The sequence below is a fragment of the Lithobates pipiens genome, unplaced genomic scaffold (assembly GCF_037356315.1).
Source record: "Lithobates pipiens isolate NorthernLeopardFrog02 unplaced genomic scaffold, aLitPip1_a1.2 Scaffold_18, whole genome shotgun sequence".
Classification (NCBI taxonomy): Eukaryota; Metazoa; Chordata; class Amphibia; order Anura; family Ranidae; genus Lithobates; species Lithobates pipiens.
The window spans coordinates 278,800,425-278,810,754 of NW_027507758.1; the positions used below are offsets into that span (position 1 = coordinate 278,800,425).

Sequence of the window (10,330 nt, forward strand, 5' to 3'; positions counted from 1 at the left end):
CCATCCATGTCACCCATCAGTGGCACCTATCAATGCCGCCTATCAGTGCCACATATCAGTGCCCATCAATGCCACCTCATCAGTGCCACTTTATTGGTGCCACCTCATCGGTGCCCATCAGTGCCCGCCAGTGCAGCCCCATCAGTGCCCATCAGTGAAGGAGAAAACTTACTTATTTACAAAGTTTTGAAACTGAAACAAAAAAAACATAATTTTTTCATAATTTTTGGTCTTTTTTTATTTGTTTAGCAAAAAATAAAAACTGTAGAGGTGATCAAATACCACCAAAAGAAAGCTCTATTTGTGGGAAAAAAATTATAAAAATTTTATTTGGGTACATGGGTACAATGTAGCATGACCGTGCAATTGTCTTTCAAAGTGCGACAGCGCTGAAAGCTCAAAATTGGTCTGGGCAGGAAGGTGTTTAAGTGCCTGGTATTGATGTGGTTAAAATGAAAGGATAAAAAAACATATTTCCTGAAGGTACAAGCCATCAAAAAATTGTGTACAGGTTGAATAATTCATAAAAAGCATGGTAAATCTGGCCAACAGGCTATGTACATATTATATTCTGCGTCCATGGATGCAAATGCTGGATTTGGGAGCATGTTCGCAAGGTAAATCCCCGGAAGAGCACTTCTCCTAGAGGGTTAGGCCCCTTTCACACGGGCGGATAGAATGGTGCTTTTAGCTGCGGATTTTCTTCATTTCTACCGCAGCTAAAAGCACACAATGCTTTCCTATGGCCCCATTCACACACAGCGTTTAGCGGCGATTTCGTTACATGCGGTTCGGTGCGAATAGAAAAAATAGAATTGTATGCGTCCAGGTGCGATGTAGCGCAGCTATAAGCACATAACCGCAGGTAATCGCAGTCTTTTGTGTCAATTGCGGCCAGCAGCGTGAAAGAAGAAAAAAAAAACCCGGAAGCACATCCTATACAGCAGGTGTACCTGGGAAATGACACAGGAAGTTGAGAGGGATGAAAGGGGAGAAGACAGCATGGCGGCAAGAGACATCTCACACGAGGCCATCATCGCACTGGTGCAAGCCCGACCAGAGTTATGGGACTCAGAATGCCCAGGATATGCAGACCGAGTGCTGAAGAGAGCAAAGTGGGAAGAAGTCTACAAATATGTCACACCGAACTGGGACGAGATGTCTGCAACTGAACAGGATAACCGAGGTGAGTGCAAGGTTTGTTGTGTCTATGCAGCAGGGTACACATGCATCCTAGTAAAGATTTTACCCCCTAATGACCAGGCCATTGTATGTTTTTTTATATATTGCAGGAAAGGAGGTTTATACACGTTGGAGGTCCCTGCGCGACCGTTACAAAAAAGAAGTCAACGAAGAGAAGGCTGCGGAGAGAAGCGGAGCACCCTCAACTCGTCGCAGGCCTAACCCCCATGCAGAGGCTTTGTCTTTTTTGAGGCGCACCACTGAGATGCGCACGTAAGTATATCCATTTATTTTACTTAGCGATTTGGCATATTCATGTTCACTTTTTTTTTAAACGTGTAATCTTTATTGTTACCTAGAACTGTGTCAAGTGTCCCTGTGAGAGCAAGCGCAAGGCGCGAAAGTTCGTCGCCATCACCATCAGGAGACGCTGACACCAGTCAAGAAACCACAGAAACAGTGTCATCCCAAGAATATCATCCATCCACTCAAGAACCTGCGGTATGTATTTTAAAAATGTCACAATTTCTGTCCACAAAAGACGTTACATTTTGAAAAGGCAGCTGGTGTTGGCACAAATGTTGTAGAAACAACAACGACTTGTTTTTTGGGCAAGGTGTGACTTGTTCTTCTGGCTTTGGAGGTCTTCAGTGAGATCATGTTTTTGCAACAAAACAAGTACCTGTGTGTGATCTATTCTAAACAGGTGCTGCAATATTTGTGCAAGCCATCATATGCTGTTCAGTGTGACCTCAGTATCAGATGCATAATCTATATATTATAATATTGCAGGCAAATCCAGATAGGAGAGTCCGGTCTACTACTACCACCCGTCGAACACGTACTCAACAAGAGACACCTTTTGAGGAATATTTCAACCGTATCATTGAAGAAATGAGAAACCAATCACAAAACCAGGCAAAAGATGATGAATTCCTCAACATCTCAGACCCCGATGTTATGTTTTTAAGAATGTTGCTTTGTGTAATCAGGGAGATTCCTGCAGATAAGCGCACTGAGGTCAGGGGTGATATACATGCCTATTTAACGTATATTGTGTCCGCTTGCAAAGAGCAACGCCCATATCCTAAATTTCAGCCATGGGCTATGGGTTTTAATTCACCTAGTGGGTCTTTCAGTAGACCAATGCCCAGTCAGCAGTGCCATGACACAACATCTGCCATTAACCCTTATGTAGGACCCCCACCACTGTATACATCTTACCCGTCTAATCCTGGTTACCAAAGGATGCATGTGCAGCCACACCCAGTGTCTTCACCCTCATCTTCCCATTCAGGATCACCCATAGATGTTGGCAGTGAACCAAGCCATTCTTCCCTGCGTAACCCTAATTATTCAATATATGAAAACTTATAGTATTCCTATGGCAGTGATATGACGGTTGTATTTTTCTTGTTGTGTAATGTTACTTAATGTTTTACCTACACTACTTTAATGTTTTACCTACACGAACTAATGTTTACAACAAACCCCAGATTCCTCCATGTACACTGAACTGTACGCACAGAAGAATCTCCCACTGTCCCAAGCTTATACATGTTGCTACTTGGCCCCACTTGCTCTCACAATACCTGAACTTTCTGATTGGGTGCTAGCATTGTTTAGGTTGAGAGACTTGGCCCAGTGGGAGATTACCCCATCTACACAGTGGAGTGTACATGGCGACATCTTTTGCACTTTCTCCATCTAGCCAAATATTTCAGAACTGTTTACCGCACTCAGTGCCCATCTTTGGCCCCTTTCACACGGGGCGGATCAGTAATGATCTGCCCCGTGATGATCCGCTCGCTCAGCGGGATTGCTCCGTTGTCCCCGCTGAGCCGGCTGCGGACAGGGCGGTCTCCGCACACTGTGCAGGGACCGCCCTGTCAGCTCTCCACTCTCCTCTATGGTGATCGGACGAGCACGGACTGTCTGTCTGTGTCCATCCGATCAGCTCTGCAGACGGATAGAATAGGTTTTTACTCCGTCTGCAGAATCGGACTGTTGCGGAGGCGGACGATATCGGGTGCCACCGCAATTGTCCGATTCTGTAGACGGAGGGAAATCCAATTTTTCTAGCCATCTGCAGAGCGGATTGGATCTACACGGACAGATGGTACGTGCTCTTCCGATCCCCATAGAAGAGAACAGAGAGCTCACAGGGCACAGTGTGCCGGGACAGCCCTGTCTGCCACCGGCTCAGTGGGGACAATGGAACAATCCCTGCCGACCAAGCGGATCTTCACGGGACGGATCATTACTGATCTGCCCTGTGTGAAAGGGGCCTGACAGCACTTCAGGAATACTGTAACCTTTTTTTTTTTTTACGGGGGGTAGTGGGGGATATTTTGTGGACTCGTTATCTGTTGCACTTGAAATTCAATACTTTAAACTAAAAGGAGATTTTATATATATATATATATATATATATATATATATATATATATATCTCTATATATATATATATATAGATCTCTATATATATCTCTCTATATATATATATATATATATATATATATATATATATATATATATTCCAAAGGAATTAAAAAACATTTTTCTATACTTGCAAGCATTCAATGTTTTTGTAAGGTTTTTCTATTTTTTTTATACACCCTGTGCAGTGCAGGAATACTGTAACCTTTTTTTTTTTGTGGGGTAGTGGGGGATATTTTGTGGACTCGTTATCTGTTGCACTTGAAATTCAATACTTGAAACTAAAAGGAGATTTTATATATATATATTCCAAAGGAATTAAAAAACATTTTTCTATACTTGCAAGCATTCAATGTTTTTGTAAGGTTGTTCTATTTTTTTTATACACCCTGTGCAGTGCAGGAATACTGTAACCTTTTTTTTTTTTGGGGGGTAGTGGGGGATATTTTGTGTACTCGTTATCTGTTGCACTTGAAATTCAATACTTGAAACTAAAAGGAGATTTTATATATATATATTCCAAAGTAATTAAAAAACATTTTTCTATACTTGCAAGCATTCAATGTTTTTGTAATGTTTTTCAATTTTTTAAATACGCCCTGTGCATTGCAAAAGATAGAAATAAAAACAATTTAAATTGTTGAAAATTGTCGACTACTTTATTTAAGGCAAACGTGAAAACTGACACAAAAACCTGAAATATGTGATGAAAAAAACATGCAACAATGGTTAAAAATTTATACATAGTCCAATTGCCATGGCAGCTGTCCATCTTCACTCAAAAAATAATCAGTGAAATGTTCACGGACTTGTAGGGCCTGATTGCTTGGACGAGTGCCAGTAACAGGACCTATGGGTTCCTCATAAACAGGGGTTTCGGTGGCCACGATCTCCTTACCCCTCAAAAAATTGTGGAGAACACAACTCGCTAGAACCACATTGACGGCATGCTCAACTTCCAGATGCATGGCTGTCATCAAAACACGCCATTTGGCAGCGCAAATGCCAAATGCGCACTCCACCATTCTTCGAGCTCTGCTGAGTCTATAGTTAAAAATTCGCCTCCTGGCAGTGAGACCATGCCTGGTATAGGGCCTTAGCAGGCGCGTGGATAAGGCAAATGCCTCATCTCCCAGCACTACAAGTGGAAGATCTGGTCCAGTAGTACCAGGGAGAGGCCTTGACTGTGGCACCTGAAATTCGCCATGTTGAAAACGCCGCCCCATTATGGAATTTCTGAAAATTCTCGAATCTCCAGAACTCCCATACGCTCCAACATCCACAGCGATGAACTTCATATTTGCATCGCTGAGTCCCAGAAGCACAATAGAAAAGTATTTCTTATAATTGAAAAAGCGGGAACCGGATTTTGGAGGCTTGATGAGCCGGATGTGTTTCCCATCTAATGCCCCAATGCAGTTTGGGAAGTTGGTCTTCTCCCAAAATTCCTCCGCTATTTCCTCCCACAGACTGGATGTTGGCTCCGGCATGACTGATGTTCTCAGTTCTTCCCAGATGACGTAACAGGTATCATGCACAATGGTGGATACGGTGGAAATTCCCATCAGAAATTGATGATGGAGGGAGGTGAAACTGGCACCAGTGGCAAGGTATCTGCAATACAAAATTGATAACAATTCAGAAAATATAAAATATAGTAAAATAAATAAAATTTAAAAAAAAATCTATATACATATGGAGTTCTACATGGTAACAAATAAACATCAGCATCTATATAAGCTGATGACTTTTAACACATTGCAGCCCAAAGATAAATCCCTCGGCTCTGGTAGTAGGTGCTGGCATCCAAACAGGAAGCCTGGTGGTGGGTTGGTCTAGTACAAAATATTATTTGGTGGTACCTTGCTTGTTAATGCAAAACTCTGCCTTTGTGTTCAGAGCTCACCTACATAATGAGAAACTACTGAAATTTGATGATGTTTCCTATTTGCAAAAAATAAAACTGACTGTGCAAGGCACGATAGATAGTTTTCAAGGATAAAAAATAATGGTAATGGGAGTAATGTGCGAAAAATCGCCGTTGTGATATAGATTAGGTTATAGATTCATCTATATATATATATATATATATATATATATATATACATATACATATACATACATACATACACACACACTATTGCCAATATTGCCTAAGCCTGCATGTACATGAATTTAAGCATTTGTTCAACATATGGAAAACCTACCTTAACGTAAGTAACAGCCGTTCTTCTGGACTAATGCTTCTTCGCATATTGGTCGTGGTTCTGGTCAGGCGTCCTCTAACAAGTCCCAACAGCTCATCGAAGCATGCCACCGACATCCTGGTGTAATTGTGGAACTTGTCCCCATGAGTCCTCAGCTCACCGAACATGAGGGCAAAGTAGCCGATCGATAGGCGCTGAGACGTTAGGGGATGGACCCAGTAACGACGAGGACGTCGCCTACTCTGGATCGCTCTTCTTCTCTTCATCCTCATCATCAGCAAAATGAGCATTGCAAGCAAACTACCCATATTTGCATTCATTTTTCAAAAAAACTGGCACAAAACTCAGCACTCCTCTCCACTCCTGCAAAACTCCAACACACACTCAGCCAGAGAACAAAGAAACAGGTTTAAATATAGAGGACTGCAATGCATCATGGGTACATTCCAGGGAACAAAAACATAAATAAATAAAAGGGTTGCTATGGGAATAAAAACTGCAGTTAAACGCAACCGCATAAAAACGCATGTAAACGCATGTAAACGCTGGTAAACGCACTGTGCAAACGCAGCTGATCGCTGTGCCTGGAGCCTTGAATTTTGTAGAAAAAAATAAACATGATTCCTGCGGCAGAACAGCCGCCCGTGTGAAAGGGGCCTTATACGATGCAGGGAGGAGCTGATAGCGCTGCCGAGGGACCCCAGAAGAGGATGCTTGGGGCCACTATGTGCAAAACAAACTGCACAATGGAGGTAGGTATGACATGTTTATTATTAAAAAAAAAAAAAAAACTTTAAAATGGCAACCTTTAACTACTTGCCGACCAGCCACTGCAGTTTTACTGTGGCAGAACGGTTTGGCTGGGCGAAGTGACATTACCTTACTTCGCTTTGCCTTTTGGCCTCTAGCCGATGCGAGTGCCTGGCGGGCATGATGACCGATGGGCACCCACGATCGCTCGTGACAGAGCGAGAACCGGGATCTGTAAATCTGTGTGTGTAGAGACAGATCGTCTGTTCTTATTAAGTATGAACACTGATCTGTCATTTCCTCCAGTCAGTCCTATTCCCCCTACAGTTAGAGTCCCCCTAGGGAACATAATTAACCTTAAACGACCCCAGCATTAACCCTTTCCCTGCCAGTGACATGTATACAGTAATCAGTGCATTTTTTATCGCTGTATGATTGTCAATGGTGCCAAAAATGTCCGATCTGTCTGCCGCAATATTGCAGTCCTGTTAAAATTTTCAGATCACTGCCATTACTAGTAAAAAAAAAATAATAATAAAAATGCCATAAATCTATCCCCTATTTTGTAGATGCTATAACTTTTGCACAAACCAATCAATATATGCTTATTGTGATTTTCTTTACCAAAAATACCTAAACTGGGGAAAACATTTGTTTTTGTTTTTTAAATGTGGGATATTTATTATAGCAAAAAGTAAAAGATAGGGGGGTTGATTTACTAAAGGCAAATCCACTCTGCACTACAGTTGCACTGCAAGTGCACATGAAAGTGCACTTGGAAGTGCAGTCGCTGTAAATCTGAGGGGAAGATCTGAAATGAGGGGAAGCTCTACTGATTTTACCATCCAATCATGTGCAAGCAAAAATGCTGTTTTTTTTATTTACCTTGCATGTCCCCCACGGATCTACAATGACTGCACTTCCAAGTGTACTTTTAAGTACACTTGCAGCGCACTTGTAGTGCAAAGTGGATTTGCCTTTAGTAAATAAACCCCATTGCATTTTTTCAAAATTGTCACAATTCTTTTGTTTATAGCGCAAGAAAGAAAAACTGCAGAGATAATCAAATACCAACAAAAGAAAGCTCTATTTGTGGGAAAAAAATGACACAAAATTTGTTTGGGTACAACGTCGCAAGACCGCGCAATTGTCAGGTAAAACAATGCAGTGCCAAATTGTAAAAAGTGCTCTGGTCAGGAAGGGGGTAAAATCTTCTGGGGCTAAAGTGGTTAATCCTATTACTAAGCTTTGAACCGGTCTAGATCTATTTATGCCTGTGACCTCTTCTTTTAATAGTTTTCCTTTCCATTTGCTAATTGTCTACCTGTCAACGCTACAGTCACATCACTCTGGAAATTATCTGCTTTGAATAAAATCTCCACAAAAATGTTGATTGCCCTTGATCTTTTGTCTGTCAGTGGTTTTTAAAAATAGCACCTGTCACCTTCAAGTTAAAATTAAATTGTCATCATACTGTTTAACAAAAATGTTATGCTGGCCAAAACATGCTTAATTTTCAACTTATCTGACAAAAGCTCAAATGTTTACCAGGAATTAGGTATTTGTTTGAGTGGCTTGGTCACTTTTGTACATGCATTTTCATTTGGCATGGTAGTGCATAGACTGCACTTATTCAGACATGCCGAATTTTAAATGTGTATTTGGCGAGCTCTATGTAGAATATCAAGCTTATTTAATAAAGCAAAGATTGATATACAAAGTGCAGTAACATACTATTTCATCTTTCATTTCTAATGACTACTCCAAATGGGCTGCCATGAGTTACTGCATTTTTTGCACGGTAAGCACTCTCTGCACTGCATTATGAAATTAGAACAAGTATCATATATCAATAACAGTTCCTTTGTATTTCCATTTTACTTAGTAGCATCAATGTGCCCCATTGTTGGCCACATAGAAACGGTAGCAGGAACAATGTGTGTCTTAAAACATTCTGTTATTTCAGTAAACGCCAGCGTTTACTCCCCAGGATTTAATGTTCACATGATGTTAGTGCCATGACAACTTTTTTCACATGACATTAACAAAACTTGTACCAGCTGATTGGTGAAAAGTCAAAATGGCACTAATATTTAAAAAAAGGACAGAGATATATCCCTGGGAACTACAGGATAGTTAGCCTAACATCAATAGTCTGCAAGCTATTGAAGGGGATGATAAGGAACTATACAGTGCCTTGAAAAATGATTCATACCCCTTTAAATTTTCCACATTTTGTCATGTTACAACCAAAAACATAAATATATTTTATTGGGATTTCATGTGATAGACCAACACAAAGTGGCACATAATTGTGAAGTAAAAGGAAAATGATAAATGGTTTTAAACATTTTTTACAAATAAACATGTAAAACGTGTGGCGAACATTTGTATTCAGCATCCTTAACTCGGGTGCCCCTAACTAAAATCTAGTGAAACCAATTGCCTTCAGAAGTCACCAAATTAGTAAATAAAGTCCACCAGTGTGTAATTTAATCTCAGTATAAATACAGCTGTTCGGTGAAGCCCTCAGAGATTTGTTAGAGCTTAGTGAACAAACAGCATCATGATGGCAAAGAAACACAACAGACAAGTCAGGGATAGAGTTGTGGAGAAGTTTAAAGCAGGGTTAGGTTATAAAAAAATATCCCAAGCTTTGAACATCTCACGGAGCACTGTTCAATCCATCATCCGAAAATGGAAAGCGTATGGCACAGCTGTAAACCTACCAAGACATGGCTGTCCACCTAAACTGACAGGCTGGGCAAGGAGAGCATTATTAAAGAGAAGCAGACAAGAGGCCCATAGTAACTCTGGAAGTCAAAAGACTTGAGACTGGGGCAGAGGTTCACCTTCCACCAGGACAATGACCATAAACATACAGCCAGTGCTACAATGGAATGGTTTAGATCAAAGCATACTTATGTGTTAGAATGGTCCAGTCAAAGTCCAAACCTAAATCCAATTGGTAATCTGTGGCAAGACTTGAAAATTTCTGTTCACAGACTCTTCATCCAATCTAACAGAGCTTGAGCTATTTTGCGAAGAAGAATGGGCAAAAATGTCACTGTCTATATGTGCAAAGCTGGTAGAGACATACTCAAAAATACCTCCAGCTGTAATACTGTAATGGCAGCGAAAGATGGTTCTACAAAGTATTGACTGAGGGGGACTGAATACAAATGTATACCACACTTTTCAGATATTTCTTTGTAAAATATTTGGAAAACCATTTATCATTTTCCTTCCACTTCACAATTATTCCCTCTAACATTGGTGGTCAGTGCAGAAATTCCCGGTTACTTTGGTTGCCAGTGTAGGGTGCCCCTTAAATTGACAGTCAGTGTAGAAATGTCCCCCTACATTGGTTGTCTGTGAAAATCCATGACTGTCTGAATACCAAGACAGTGACTGCATCACTTTTTGGCTGATAATTTTCCACCAGCTCCTTCGATTTTGAAGCCAGATTTGTTGAGCTGTTTTATTCGGCAGAAATTTTGTAAGTTGTTATGTTTGTGTCCGCTAATAATGATTTTAGTGTATTTTTATGGAAAGCATTATTTTGATATTTTTGGGGAGGTGTGGACTTTCAAATAGGCTGTATGGGGCCCCGTGATTTCTAACAGCAGCCTTGGCCCTCAGGAATGCCATGTTTACTGGTCAGGAAATAGAGGAGGTTGATGAAAGAAAGGGCAAAATACTTCCTGTGGTTTCAGTAATGCAGTTGCCTGCAGGGGATGACTGGGACTGGT

The 10,330-nt window shown here is 40.9% G+C and overlaps 1 protein-coding gene across 1 annotated transcript; it reads left to right on the plus strand.

The window, feature by feature from the left end:
• Positions 1-658: 658 nt before the first annotated feature.
• Positions 659-3,137, plus strand: LOC143987876 (uncharacterized). Its single transcript, XM_077487029.1, has 4 exons — positions 659-1,186; positions 1,293-1,455; positions 1,542-1,683; positions 1,975-3,137. The coding sequence occupies exons 1-4, from the start codon at positions 961-963 to the stop codon at positions 2,557-2,559; spliced, it is 1,116 nt and encodes a 371-aa protein (XP_077343155.1). The 5' UTR covers positions 659-960; the 3' UTR covers positions 2,560-3,137.
• Positions 3,138-10,330: the final 7,193 nt, after the last annotated feature.

What these genes read in the sequence shown, in the direction of transcription:
- LOC143987876 (XM_077487029.1), top strand. Translation starts at nt 961, where the DNA reads ATGACACAGGAAGTTGAGAGGGATGAAAGGGGAGAAGACAGCATGGCG. An exon ending in CGCACCACTGAGATGCGCAC is followed by an intron (nt 1,456 to 1,541) that starts GTAAGTATATCC and finishes ATTGTTACCTAG; the next exon opens with AACTGTGTCAAGTGTCCCTG. An exon ending in CATCCACTCAAGAACCTGCG is followed by an intron (nt 1,684 to 1,974) that starts GTATGTATTTTA and finishes ATAATATTGCAG; the next exon opens with GCAAATCCAGATAGGAGAGT.